The sequence below is a fragment of the Phyllobates terribilis genome, unplaced genomic scaffold (assembly GCF_046119375.1).
Source record: "Phyllobates terribilis strain yellow unplaced genomic scaffold, ASM4611937v1 Scaffold_2__4_contigs__length_985480577, whole genome shotgun sequence".
Taxonomy (NCBI): Eukaryota; Metazoa; Chordata; class Amphibia; order Anura; family Dendrobatidae; genus Phyllobates; species Phyllobates terribilis.
Genome location: NW_027362762.1, coordinates 927,596,635 through 927,612,177, shown reverse-complemented (window position 1 = coordinate 927,612,177; position 15,543 = coordinate 927,596,635). Strand labels below are relative to the sequence as shown.

At 44.0% G+C, this 15,543-nt stretch overlaps 1 protein-coding gene across 7 annotated transcripts in view; it reads right to left on the bottom strand.

The window, feature by feature from the left end:
* Positions 1-15,543, bottom strand: part of SYNJ1 (synaptojanin 1) — an 81,007-nt gene that overhangs the window by 64,849 nt on the left and 615 nt on the right. For all 7 annotated transcript variants that reach the window (XM_073668300.1, XM_073668304.1, XM_073668305.1 and 4 more), the window contains exon 2: positions 12,506-12,655. In XM_073668300.1, coding sequence (XP_073524401.1) covers positions 12,506-12,629 — 124 coding nt within the window. In that variant the 5' untranslated portion in view covers positions 12,630-12,655. The remainder of the gene's footprint in view (positions 1-12,505; positions 12,656-15,543) is intronic.

The window sequence follows — 15,543 nt, the reverse complement described above, 5'->3', positions numbered from 1 at the left end:
TTTTTTCATGCATTAAATAAGGCAATTCCCCATGCAGAAACGCAAAATTAATGAACATACTGCGGATTTTTGAACGCAGCATAAACTGCGGGCATAGAACTTGCGGATTCTCATTGGGGACCATGGGGTGCGGCTTACCAAGCGTTTTACAAGCGTTTCCGCTGCGGAAATTCCGCATAAAAAACGCTTGTAATCCACAACGTGGGCACGCAGCCTTAGGGTTCTGTTTCAAGTGCAGAGAGCATCATGAAGACCAAGGAACACACCAGGCAGGTCCGAGATACTGTTGTGGCGAAGTTTAAAGCCGGATTTGGATACAAAAAGATTTCCCAAGTTTTAAACATCTCAAGGAGCACTGTGCAAGCGATCATATTGAAATGGAAGGAGTATCAGACCACTGCAAATCTACCAAGACCCGGCCGTCCCTCTAAACTTTCATCTCGAACAAGGAGAAGACTGATCAGAGATGCAGCCAAGAGGCCCATGATCACTCTGGATGAACTGCAGAGATCTACAGCTGAGGTGGGAGAGTCTGCTCATAGGACAACAATCAGTCGTACACTGCACAAATCTGGCCTTTATGGAAGAGTGGCAAGATAAAAGCCATTTCTCAAAGATATCCATAAAAAGACTCGTTTGAAGTTTGCCACAAGCCACCTGGGAGACACACCAAACATGTGGAATAAGGTGCTCTGGTCAGATGAAACAAAAATCGAACTTTTTGGCCACAATGCAAAACAATATGTTTAGCGTAAAAGCAACACAGCTCATCACCCTCAAAACACCATCCCCACTGTCAAACAGGGTGGTGGCAGCATCATGGTTTGGGCCTGCTTTTCTTCAACAGGGACAGGGAAGATGGTTAAAATTGATGGGAAGATGGACGGAGCCAAATACAGGACCTTTCTGGAAGAAAACCTGTTGGAGTTTGCAAAAGACCTGAGACTGGGACGGAGATTTATCTTCCAACAAGACAATGATCCCAAACTTAAAGCAAAATCTACAATGGAATGGTTCAAAAATAAACGTATCCAGATGTTACAATGGCCAAATAAAAGTCCAGACCTGAATCCAAATCGAGAATCTGTGGAAAGAGCTGAAAACGACTGTTCACAAACGCCCTCCATCCAACCTCAATGAGCTCGAGCTGTTTTGCAAGGAAGAATGGGCAAGAATTTCAGCCTCTCGATGTGCAAAACTGATAGAGACATACCCCAAGCAACTTTCCGCTATAATCGCAGCAAAAGGTGGCGCTACAAAATATTAACTCAAGGGGGCCGAATAATATTCCACGCCCCACTTTTCAGTTTTTAATTTGTTAAAAAAGTTTAAAAATATCCAATAAATTTTGTTCCACTTCACGATTGTGTCCCACTTGTTGATTCTCCCCCTCAAAAAAATTAGAATTTGATATCTTTATGTTTGAAGCAAGAAATGTGGCAAAAGGTAGAAAAGTTCAAGGGGGCCAAATACTTTCACAATGCACTGTACACTGCGTGCAGAATTATTAGGCAAGTTATATTTTAGAGGATTATTTTTTATTATTGATCAACAACTATGTTCTCAATCAACCCAAAAGACTCAAATATCCAAGCTTAATATTTTTGGAAGTTGGAGTGGGGTTTTTCTAGATTAGGCTATCTTAGGAGGATATCTGTTTGTGCAGGTAACTATTACTGTGCAGAATTATTAGGCAACTTAATAAAAACCAAATATCCCATCTCACATGTTTATTTTCACCAGGTAAACCAATATCAGTGCACAAAATGTAGAAATAAACATTTATGACATGCAAAAACAAAAAAATTAGTGATCAATATAGCCACCTTTCTTTATGATAACACTCAACAGCCTTCCATCCATAGATTCTCTCAGTTGCTTGATCTGTTTTCGATCAACATTGCGTGCAGCAGCCATCACAGCCTCCCAGACACTGTCCGAGAGGTGTACTGTTTTCCCTCCCTGTAGAACTCACATTTTATGATGGACCACAGGTTCTCTATGGGGTTCAGATCAGGTGAACAAGGGGGCCATGTCATTATTTTTTCTTGTTTTAGACCTTTACTAGCCAGCCACGCTGTGCAGTAGTTGGATGCAAGTGATGGAGCATTGTTCTGCATGAAAATCATGTTTTTCTTGAACGATACCGACTTCTTCCTGTACCACTGCTTGAAGAAGTTGTCTTCCAGAGACAGGCAGTAGGTCTGGGAGTTGAGCTTCACTCCATCCTCAACCCGAAAAGGTCCCACAAGTTCATCTTTGATGATACCAGCCCATACCAGTACCCCACCTCCACCTTGCTGGCGTCTGAGTCGGAGTGGAGCTCTCTGCCCTTTACTGATCCAGCCTCTGGCCCATCCATCTGGCCCATCAAGAGTCACTCTCATTTCATCAGTCCATAAAACCTTTGAAAAATCAGTCTTAAGATATTTCTTGACCCATTCTTGACGTTTTATCTTATGTTTCTTGTTCAAAGGTGGTCGTTTTTCAGCCTTCCATACCTTGGCCATGTCCCTGAGTATCGCACACCTTGTGCTTTTTGATACTCCAGTAATGTTGCAGCTCTGAAATATGGCAAAACTGGTGGCGAATGGCATCTTGGCAGCTTCACGCTTGATTTTCCTCAATTCATGGGCAGTTATTTTGCACCTTTTTTGGCCAACATGCTTCTTGCGATCCTGTTGGCTATTTGCCATGAAACGCTTGATTGTTCGGTGATGAAGCTTCAAAAGTTTGGAAAGTTCGAGACTGCTGCATCCCTCTGCAAGACATCTCACAATTTTGGACTTTTCAGAGCCCGTCAAATCTCTCTTCTGACCCATTTTGCCAAAGGAAAGGAAGTTGCCTAATAATTAAGCACACCTTATATAGGGTGTTGATGTCATTAGTCAACACCCCTCCTCATTACAGAGATGCACATCACCAGATTTACTTAATTGGTAGTTGGCTCTCAAGCCTATGCAGCTTGGAGTAGGACGACATGTATAAGAAGTATCATGTGATCAAAATACGCATTTGCCTAATAATTCTGCACGCGGTGTATGTGACTCCCTTTTGTATATATGTGACCCCCTCCAAGAGGCATTTGATGATTTGTGATTTCACAAATGTATAGGGTTATTCCCAAATCAAACAAGTCCCGCATCTGTGCAACCTGATCAGGAAAAGTTTTTTTCTTCTTTTTCCTGTAAATAGTAATATTTCCATTCACTAACAGCAAAAAGAAATCACAGAAAAACAAGGAACTGAAACCCAAAGAAAATAAGAAACTTGCAGAAGAATTCATTACATAGCAGTTTTTTTCTGTATAAATCTATAAAAAGATGGCTTTGGGGCACAGAGTTTTCTCCTGCAAAATCCAAATGAGAAAAGAGCCTGCAATTATGTCAGATGGGAACCTGCGCGACCGTCCAGACAGCTGTGGATTTTAAAGCCTCTTCAAAAGGCCACATGTCATTTATTGAAGTGTTTTTTGCACGAAGAACACAGAGAATGGCGACAAAAAAAAAAAAAAAGTCTGCAGAGAGAATGTACCCTAAGTTTTCCATAGCATGATGCTTTACAATATAGCAGCGTGCTGTCAGGACATGCTCTTAGTTGTGGTTCACATGTGATGTTGTGGCCAGCAACATATCAAGGGGGAATATTCCCGCAGTATCCGTCTGGGGATGACAAGAGTACATGACGCAGAGACTGGCAGCAGAGACTGTGCAGGCGGGTGATCAGCAGACAGTGCAGCTCGCTGGGTGGGTATACAGCGCCTGGCATTGCTTCTCCGCCATCTGCTCCTGAGTGGTGATGTACAACGATCTGTGATTCTCGGAGCAGATATCACGTATACAGCGGCTCCATAATGCAGGACAGGACAAGCCGGACGCTTTTTGTAGCCAGCCAAGAGTCTTTCAATTCTTGTTTGAAGGATTTTCATCCATTCTTCCTTGGAGAATTCCTCCAGTTCTGTGAGATTCCTGGGTCGTCGTGCATGCTCGATTTTCAATGATGTTCAGATCAGGGGACTGTGAGGGGCATTGTAAAACCTTCAGCTTGCACCTTTTGAGGTAGTCTATTGTGGATTGTGATGTGTGTTTAGGACCATTATCCATTTGTAGAAGCCATCCTCTTTTCAACTCCAGCTTATTTACAGATGGTGTTATGTTTGCATCAAGAATTTGTTGAAATTTCATTGAATCCATTCTTTCCTCTACCCGTGAAATATTCCCCGTGCCACTGCCTGCAACACAACCTCAAAGAATGATTGATCCACCCCCATGCTTAATGGTTGGTGAGATGTTCTTTTCCTGAAATCCTGTGCCCTTTTTTTCTCCACACATACCTGTGATCATTGTGGCCATAGAGTTCTATTTTAACCTCCTCGTCCACAGTACTTGTTTCGAAAACACATCAAGCTTGTGTAGATGTTCTTTAGCAGACTTCTGACGCTGAAGTTTATGGTGAGGACGCAGGAGAGGTTTTCTTCTGATGACTCTTCCATGAAGGCCATATTTGTGCAGGTGTCTCTGAACAGTAGAACAATGTACCACAACTCCAGAGTCTGCAAAATCTTTCTGAAGGTCTTTTGCAGTCAAGAAGGGGTTCTGATTTGCCTCTCTAACAATCCTATGAGCAGCTATCACTCAAATTTTGCTTGGCCTTCCAAACCTTATCTTGACCTCCACTGTTCCTGGTAACTGTCATTTCTTAATTACATTTCAAACTGAGGAAAGGGCAACTTGAAAACGCTTTGCTATCTGAGCACACAAATCTCCAAGGGTGTCCAAACTTTTGCATTGGACCATTTCCCTTTTTGCAGTTTTTAAAATGTAAAAGATGAAAATATATATTTTGTTTTTGCCTAAAATACAATGGAAATGTGTCATCTGTAACTTCAGGCCTTTCAGAGATCATTTCGCCTTCAACTTGTTTAACTGTTCACAACAGTAATTTTGATCAGGGATGCCCGAACTTTTACATGCCACTGTATGTGACAATATTACAATGCACAGGCCCTGTTGAGTGCTATATGGAGTATCTTTAAAGAGGTCCAGTCATTTGCCATAAATATGTAAATGCCGCTGTTCCCCTGAATCCGGCGATGTCTTTCTTCTGTTCATGAGTCTCTCCGTTTCGGAGATATGGCCCCTCTTCTCTGTATATAAATTTAGTCTTGTTAGCCAACTAGGTGTGTCATCCTCAAGGTGCCAATATAGAATGGCCACGCCCAACTGGCAAAAAAAACAACAACTATATTTACATACAGGAAAGAAAGCACCATATGTCAGGAACGGAGAGGAGCAGGAACAAAAGAAAAACATCGCCGGATTCAGGAGAACAGTGGGATTTTTACCAGGTAAAAAAATAAATAAAAATTACACATTTATGGCAAGTGACAGGTCCTCTTTAAGGCTGTTTTATGGACCAATAGGCGCCCAATGTGCTCCCTTATCGTGCCTGTGTGAACTGAGACATCATATTTTTAACTGGAAATATTGGAGTACATTTACAAGCAAACTGAAAAAAAAAAACTGGCATCTATACCTTACATCCCATATACATAGGGACCAAATTTTAAGACCGTTGGAGCATACACTGGAGTATGATGCGCCCAATTTATTAAAAGGCACACGTCACTTAATGAATCTGGAGGACCTATTCCATGTGCGACTCCATACTCCTGACCAGAAATGATAGGAGCCCCGGTGATACATTCTGTGCATCTTTACACTGCTTGTATATTGGACAGGATTAATTAATCCCATTGTTTCTAATGGGATAGATGGAACATCTTGACCACCGGGGTCCTTTGTTCTCCATTCATTGTATGTGAAGATGACAAAGGTGACCAAACTCATACTCTGCCATCTTTTCATTCAAACAAGGGACACAGGGCCCTCGTTCTAGTGATTGATGGGACCCCCAGAAATCAGCAACTTATTACCTCTCCTGAAAACGTTGTGGTCAGACAACCCATTCAACCAGTTACTGCCTTCTTTTATGCAATGGAGTGGGTGCGGGTGTACGGGTCGAGCTCGGGAGCCGGTGCCCCTTCATACAGAGCAGGTGCAGACTGCAGGCGGCACCTGCCCCTGACAGCAGCGATCAGAGGCAGCTGATAAATAAATACCTCCGTCAGTCACTGACAGCAGCATTTAAGAGGCTCAATGTCAGTGTGCACAAATGTAATACAAGCTATCAAACAATCGCAGGTACAAGTTCCCTAGGGGAACTCAAAGAAAGTGAAAAGTTTGCAAAAGTATAAAAAACACACAAAAAAAACAGAAAATAGAAGTTTGAAGATTGTGAGCCCCGATGGGGACAGCAATGGTGTCTGCAAAGGGCTGCATAAGGCTATATTCACACGTTGCTTTTTTGCTGTAGCCAAAACCTGATCTCTTGGCAGTAGAAACGCTGCAGACAGACAAAAAGCAGGTTTTGATGGGAAGTTTCGGTACATTTTTCAGGATCCCAAAGTTCAGCTTTGCTTCTACCATGCAAGCATGAACAATACAAGCCACCAATGCAAGACGTATGTGAAACTGTAAAACTATTTGAAAAAAAAGGACAATTTGATCAAATTATTTAGTGGAATAAATTTTTCATGTCTGAAAAAAATAGTCACTATTCTGAACAAAAAAAGCTCATGAAAAAATACACAATTGCAAATGTAAAAACAGCGGGGGAAAAGGTGAATTGGTCAGGAATAGTTTACCTAAGACATTGGCAGAGCATTGAGTTGGTAGGGCACGGTTTACTTTCACACATTGGTAGGGCATGGAGTTGGTTGGGCTTTGCTTACTTTCACACATATCACTAATTTAATTAAACTGTACTAATACTAACAACCATGACCACGGATGCCAAGACATTATGGTTCAAACTTGGGGGGGGATTACAAAACTAAATGGATTTCACATCTTCCTGTACCTGAATTTTTTCCTCACCAAAAACGCTGCAAAAACGGATGGCAACATTTTTGCATTTACTCATTGCTTTCTATGGGTAAAAATCAAAACAAAAACAAAAAAAAACCAGTTTTTCAATTCAGTCAGAGAAAAAAAAAAAGTGTAGGCATAAGATTTCTGAAATCTCGTTTTTGTTGGTACTGTAAAAAGTAGATTTTAGCTTGCAGCAAAAATGCAACGTGTGAACATAGCCTAAGTGAGGAAAATAAAATTTGTTTTTTGTTGTTTTTATATAAATCAGTGGTGATTAAAGTGAACCTATCAGCATGTTTTTACATATGGAAGTACTGGTATGCTTGTATAGGTGCTTCTCCTCCAAAACACATTATTATTATTTTTTTTTGTGGTGATCCAATGAGCCAGATATGAAAAATTAGTGTAGAAGCCGTATGCAAATCAGGTTAAAAGCGCACTAAGGGCGTGTCATGAACTTGAGCTGCTTCTACTGACACACCCCTACTGCACTTCCAGCCTGATTTAGATATGGATCCTACACTACATTTCTCATAACACAAGATATTGACAGATATTGACAAAAAATAAAGATCAGGCATGTTGGATGGTAATATGCAAGATCCTTTATTCCTGCAGGATCAGACGTTTGGCAGCCGCTTATTCCCTTCCCTGTATGGAGTATACAATGAAGCTCGGCTGAAGGTTGAGTTTGCGCTTCCACGCCAATGGATATCCGAGGCAAAGCTTTTTCCATTGTGGCAGCATTTTCCGGGCGTCAGCACTGCGGTTGTGTGGACGGGGGGAGAGGGTTTGGCGGTCTGATCTCCTTTCCCATTCTGTACAGTAAATAAGTCTCCAGTAGAAACGGCTGGATATGATGAGTAATTGCAGAGTGATTACAGCACATTACATTATTACGAGCCATTATGGCGGTGAGCGCTCTGCACCTGGCCTCAGGCTGCACATAATCTTATATAAAGCAGGCGAGCGCAGCTCTGGAGGAGCTGGCACTCTGCATAGTTATGCACTTCCCATGGAGGGTCTCCGGGAGGCAATAATAATTATTTCTATTAGTAAGATCCATATCCACAAGTGATTGCCTCTCTGCTCAATGAGCTTCCTCCCACTCACTTCCCTCCGTGTAGGTGTGCCGACTCCTCATCATCTTAATGATTATAGCTTATAGTTTATAATTATATTATTATAGTCCCCGCCATCATGGACATGAGCCGAGAAGTGGACGATCTGTGCTGGATGGACATAGTCCGAACCAGCGAACCTTTCCCCACAACCAGCAGATGGTTGGATTCAAAAGAAGGATCAGGCATGTTAGATTTCAACATGTCTGATCCTCTGTGCACAGCGAGGTGGAAAGATGCAGCCAGATGGGTCTGGCAGAGGCTTTTTTTCTTGGGGGGGGGGGGGGGGGAATATCTGCCAGCCAAAGAAGAGTCTTAAAAGGGCTGTTATATCATTAGAAATACATGAAAAAAAGTGACATTAAGTCTACAGATTGTTTGTGGTATTGCAACTGTGCTTCGTTCCCTTTAATGATACCGATCTTTACATGGGGGAGGGAGAATCCAGTTTCAGTAAATCCCAGTCCCCTGACTGCAGTCTGTTTGCAAAAAAAAATTTTTTTTTATAAACCTGACTTTACTCCCCCTCCCCAGGTCCAACATTGATTCTGTGACACTGCTCCCGGTGACGCTGCTGTGCCGCCCCCCCCCCCCCAGCCCCAGGCTGCTGTGCCACCCCCCCAGCTGCTGTGCCGCCCCCCCCCCCAGGCTGTTGTGCCACCCCCCCCCCAGCCCCAGGCTGCTGTGCGTGTAAGGACTGGCATGAATATGTCACCAGCTAATCCCTACAATGGAAATATTATTGTAAGTGCCGACAGGAGACGTAACCCTGGTCCTTGTGTATACCCACTAATAACATATACACCGTATAGAGCAGCCCGAGCCGAGCGCTGCTCTGGGGGCAGGTGTTCGTGTCATTCTCAATAAGGTTCCTGGAAAGTCTGAACACATCTGTGTACATTTCCTAGGGTTAAAGTCCACACGGTACATGACAAATGGGACTAGTTCTTGTTCCATCACAGCGATCAGGGGATCGTCACCGATCAGGCTTCCAAGCTGGTGCATATTCCCTGCGCAGCGGCCACTACAGAGAGAAAATAGAATTGCAAGCAGCCAGTCTAATGTAAGGGGTTGGAAACTGACTAAAATATAACTATACATCTATTACTAATGTGCTCTGAAGTTCGGCATCATTTATAAGCTTATTCAATCCGATCGCTGGAGGTCTGTCTGCACCACTGCTTCATTCACAGAACCCCACTCTTGGTATTGGTTAGGAGGGTCCCAGCAAAATGGTGCTTCAAGAGCGCACTTCTCCCCAGCCTCTCCCTAGCTGGGACTGGGTGCGCTTCTGATGATGGTGGAGCCAATGGTCCGAACTGTAAACTCTCCATTGCGTCAAGCAGAGAACCCTGAAGGCAAAGAGTGCGACTGCATCCAAGGAGACCGGCTACCTCTGATCTCCTGCAGCGGTGGCCGGTAAACTTGGCAACCAGCTGTAAAAAATTATTAAAACACAGCCCTGCTCTTGAGAACGGAGAGGATTATTTTTTTTTATAAGAGTCTCGCATTATATAACAGCCAGTGTGTATACATAGGAAAGAAACCTCCACCTTGTCATAGTGACACAGGAGGAGGAGGACAGCCGCCAGCGTACATCTACTGCAGGAATCGGAGACCCCACAGCACTTCAGTCCTCTGTAAGAGGTTTCTGTGGAAAGTCACAGACATATGATCATTCAGCGAAGGGCGATTGTGTAATGTCCTGTCCACACCAAGCAGAGAAAGAAAACGTCAGCGGACGGGAAAGTGTCAGTAATAATTCACCGGAACAGGAACAATCGGAGAAAACTGATCAACGTGTCACATCTGTACAACTGCAGCTACATAGAGAGCAACAGGCCAGAGAGGACCCATTCACTTCTATGGGAGAGTGTTGTGGGCATGCTCTGTGATATGTGCAGAGGTTATTGTTCACAAGGGGGAGGAGGTGAGCTGTGACACCGCCTATTGTAAATGGTGGATCCTGTGTTATCTACTGTATATAGAGGTGTGATCAGTCATTGTACAGGAGGAGGAGATGAGCTGTGATATCTATAGTGAATGGTGGATCCTGTGTTATTTACTGTATATAGAGGTGTGATCAGTCATTCCATAATGCCTGTGATGATAATGAGACAAATTGATCGTTAACATAACAGAAGTATCAGCCTAATATTAAAGGGAATCGGTCACCCCCTGGGACTTATCAGACCTCTAATATGGGCCTACAGGTGACAGAAATGTAAATCTATACCTACCTGTATGCCTCATATTAGAGGTCTTGTTGCTGTGAAATGTCTTTTTATTCCTACAAGTTTCTGATGCTTGCAGGCCGGGGGATGGGAAGAAATCCCTGCCTTCTGTGTGAATTATAATGCTTCCCCCCTCCCCTGCATGTCACAGTGCCAGGATTTGGCTGCTGCACCTGCACATCACAGGGCACTGTGACGTGCAGGGGAGGGGGGAAACATTACAATTACCACAGGAGGCAGGATTTCTTCCCGTCTCCTGGCCCGCAAGCATCAGAAACTTGTAGGAATAAAAAGACATTTCACAGCAACAAGACCTCTAATATGAGACATACAGGTAAGTATAGATTCACACTTCTATGACCTGTAGGCCCATATTACAGGTCAGATAAGTGCCAGGGGGTGACTGATTCCCTTTAAGCTCAGTGGTATAAGACAATAGGTCAGAGGTACAAAGTTTGGCAAAGCACAAGAGCAGTAATAACACTGGATGGCTATGGGGGCTGAGTGTCGTCTATTTTGTGAACCTTGAGGATGTATTTTAGGTTGAGTTTAGCGATTTTGTGGCTCTCTTGGTGCTTTTTCCCCTGAGGAAGCTACACTTGCTGTAGCGATACGCGTGGGGTTACCAATACCCTCCCTACCATCATTCTGCAGGTGCTGTATGACATCACGCTATGGATACTTAAGTTCATATGTTTATACATTTTGGCATCTCTTGAATTATGGGTCCTTTCTATATGGCATTTGCCTTTATTGTTCTTTGCACTAAGCTTACCATCTTTTTCTTCAGCGTATGGCTTGTACTATAGGCGAGTTTGCCTTTTTGATACTAGTTCTTGGCATTTAAGGTATACTAATTATTAGCTTTACATGCATTTGCACTTTAATTTTGGTGTATTTAACATCTTATCCGTACAACAGGATAACTTTCCCTGATCAAAGTTCAAGCTGGTGGCCTGACTGTACGAAAGAAGCCATTATAGTGTCTATATCATGTTTATGAGCTCTTTGTATGTACAATCATTTGATATCAGCAGTGTTAGTATCGGTATTACCATGACGCTACAATTGAAGTCTGCTTTGTAATCATGCGTCCTTTTAATTGTTTTTTTAATATGCTTCTGTTGCTTGTTTAGATCATGTGTTGAATAAATAAAATATTATTATATATATATTATTTATATATATTTGTGGGATTCCCAGTTGCGCATATCTTTTGTCGGCCTTGAAGAGTAAAAGCAGCGGCTGCATCACGTATATAAACTTGCTTAAAGAGAAGTGTGCCCACTAAATGGCTTTATTGGATATTATTGTGCATAGACATACATAGATATTTTGTGGGCGACTCATTATACACGTCCCTGTGTTCCGGCACGGAGTATTTGTACTTATCTGTGATCTACACTATCTACTTATAAATATTGTACCTGCCCAGGCTTTACTCTGACATCACTTTCCCCTTTTTTATTGATTCTATTTTATTTATTGATTTCAATAAAGATTCATCTGCTTTCCTTTTCTTGGATTTATTAACATTAACCCCGCAGACGTCTTTCTGGCCTCATCCTCAACAAGGTAAATCTGCTTTTAATGCACACACTAGTCTAATGTATCCAGGAACTGTCATCCATTTTCATCAGCATTCTGCCAGCATTATAGGTGCTGGAACTTCCTTTTCCTTCCATCTAAGCAACCACTGCGCCTGTCACTGTCCAATAGCTCTCTGATATGACCATGTACAGTTGTCAGACAGAAAGCAGCAGAGACATACAAAGATTGGCCCCCCGGTATCCTGTTGCGAGACCCGGACTGGCCCCCACTTTACCTCCAATTTCTGTAATCTGTCTCTGGGTCTAACACCTGACAGCAAATTACAGAGAAGTGCTGGCACTTTGGTGTGTGTGTGTGTGTGTGTGTGTGTGTGTGTGTGTGTGTGTGTGTGTGTGTGTGTGTGTGTGTTTTAAAACATTGTAAATTTAGAAATAAAGTTATTTGCAGTCCATTTATCGCACTATAGGATCTAATAGCCTGGAGATGCAGGAACCATATGAATGAATCCAAGACCCCCTTATCTCCAGGACGGCAAGTTCCACATCTAACAAAGTGTTCATCCATACCTGCAGTCCTGTGTAAAACCAGAGATACCACACAACTCTGCTCTATTGCATGTAACCACAAACTCTGCTGCATCTGCAATGATCTATGACTGGTGACTCACAGAGAACGGCCACCGCTCCGGACTCGAACATCAGACATTCCTCCTTGTTTCGAGCCTCAACCATCAGGCTGTACGGAGGGGGGTCCAGCTTGTGGAAAATCCTATATCCTTTACTGAAAGCCATGGTTCTGCAAGACGGGAAAACACGACCTGAAGGAGACAACGAGACGTCAGTCACACTGCTGTAAGAACACTAAAGGGAACAAAATAGTAATATTATATACAGGTGAAACCAGAAGTTTACATACACTATATATAAAGACACATCTGCATGTTTATCTCAATATCTGACATGAAATCAGAATAAACCCTTCCCGTTTTAGGTCAATTAGGATTACCATCATTTTTAATATTTGCCAAATGGCAGAATAATGAGAGAGAGAATGTTTTAAGGCATTTTTATTACTTACTGCAAAGTCAAAAGTTTACATACATTTCATTAGTATTTTGTACCATTGCCCTTAAACTGAGTCAAATATTTGGGATATCCTTCCACAAGCTTCTCACAATAGTTGGTCGAAATTTGGGCCCATTCCTCCTGACAAAACTGGTATAACTGATCCAGGTTTGTAGGTCGCCTTGCTCACAGCCTTTTCAGCTTTGCCCATAAATTTTCAATAGGATTGAGATCAGGGCTTTGTGAGGGCCACTCCAAAACATTGACTTTGTTATCCTTCAGCCACTTTACCACCATTTTTGGCAGTATGCTTTGGGTAGTTGTCCATTTGGAAGACCCATTTCCGCCCAAGCTTTAACTTCCTGGCTGATGTCTTGAGATGTTGCTTCAGTATTGCCACAATCTTCTTTTCTCATGATGCCATCTATTTTGTGAAGGGCACCAGTCCCTCCTGCAGCAAAACAACCCCACAGCATGATGCTGCCACCCTCATGTTTCACAGTTGGGATGGTGTTTTTAGGCTTCCAAGCTTCTTCCTTTTTCCTCCAAACGTAATGATGGTCATTATGCCCAAAAAGTTCAATTTTAGTTTCATTAGACCACAGAACATGTCTCCAAAAATTAAGCTCTCTGTTCCTGTGTGCACTTGCAAACATTAATCTGGCTTTTTTATGTTTCCTTTAGAGTAATGGCTTCTTCCTGGCAGAGTGGCCTTTCAGCCCATGTAGATACAGTACTCGTTTCACTGTGGATATTGACACGATCTTACCAGCTTCCGCAATCATCTTCACAAGGTCTTTTGCTTTTGTCCTTGGGTTGATATGCACATGTCGGACCAAAGCACGTTCATCTCTGGGGCACAGAACCCGTCTCCTTCCTGAGCGGTATGATGGCTGGACATTCCCATCTTGTTTGTACTTGCATATAATTGTTTGTACAGATGAACGAGGCACATACAGGTATCTTGAAATTGTGCCCAAGGATGAGCCAGGCTTGCGCAAGTCCACAATTCTCTTTCTGATATCTTGGCTGATTTCTTTAGACTTTCCCATGATGCTACACAAAGGAGCAGTGTGTTCCAGGTGTGCATTAAAAGACATCCACAGGTGTGTCTCTAACTCAGATGTAAAAAAAAACAACTTTCAGAAGCTTCCAAACACATCATATGGGCAGTCCAGGGTTGTTTAAATGCATAGTAATCTTAGTGTATGTAAACTTTTGACTCTGCAGTAAGTAATAAAAATGCCTTAAAACATTATCTCTCTCATTATTCTGCCACTTGGCAAATATTAAAAATTATGGTAATCCTAATTGACCTAAAACTGGAAAGATTTATTCTGATTTCATGTCAGATATTGAGAAAAACATGCAGATGTGTCTTTTTATATAGTGTATGGAAACTTCTGGTTTCAACTGTATATATCCGTCCATCAGCATCACACAGAATAGAGAGAAGAGGGAGAAATGGGAGGGGGTGCAATAGGCACAAGCAGAAGATATCCAGCTAAATTAGCACATTCAACCCTGTTAGATCTCTGCTGGCTTAGAGTGAATCGCCCTCTTACAGGCAGCGGCTGCCAGCAGGATATGTGGGTCCGGGATCACTTCCTTGTAATCATCGGACACTTTGCAACAATGAGAACAGCAAAATATCAGCAGCTGATACATTTCCAGCCCCCCCTGCTCTGCCTGTCAGGGACCCCCAATTATTGCTGGAGATCAGCCTGTATCAGGGGATACAACACCTGTACAAGAGCCACGTTCTGGCCACAAGCGCACAGCGGGGGGAGCCTCGCGCACAGCCCAGATCTCCTGTAGTCGGTCGCGCATAGCTCTCACAGGACATCTCCAGTATGAACCAATCATCTGGCATGTGGAGGTTCTTCAGCAGCTGCAGTGTGTAGTATATCAGCTGCTGCAGAACCTCATGTCACACACCTCAGCGTCGGCTGCCCGCAGAGCCCCCGCCACAAGCGCGTCGGCTGCCCGCAGAGCCCCCGCCACAAGCGCGACGGCTGCCCGCAGAGCCCCCGCCACAAGCGCGACGGCTGCCCGCAGAGCCCCCGCCACAAGCGCGACGGCTGCCCGCAGAGCCCCCGCCACAAGCGCGACGGCTGCCCGCAGAGCCCCCGCCACAAGCGCGACAGCTGCCCGCAGAGCCCCCGCCACAAGCGCGACGGCTGCCCGCAGAGCCCCCGCCACAAGCGCGACAGCTGCCCGCAGAGCCCCCGCCACAAGCGCGACAGCTGCCCGCAGAGCCCCCGCCACAAGCGCGTCGGCTGCCCGCAGAGCCCCCGCCACAAGCGCGTCGGCTGCCCGCAGAGCCCCCGCCACAAGCGCGTCGGCTGCCCGCAGAGCCCCCGCCACAAGCGCGTCGGCTGCCCGCAGAGCCCCACAATATACATCTCAGCTGCATTCTCCTTAAAATATCAGGAGCGCCTGCGATCACACCGTACATCAGCCGCCTGCTAGATCAGGACTGTCTGGCTGGTGACAGCCACACAGCTATAACCCGGTACACCAGTGATCTGCCACCTGCGGCTCTTCAGATGGGGAGAAACTACAACTCCCAGCATGCCATGGCAGCTCAGGGCTATTGGAGCATGCTCGGAGATGTAGTTTTGCAACAGCTGAGGCCCAT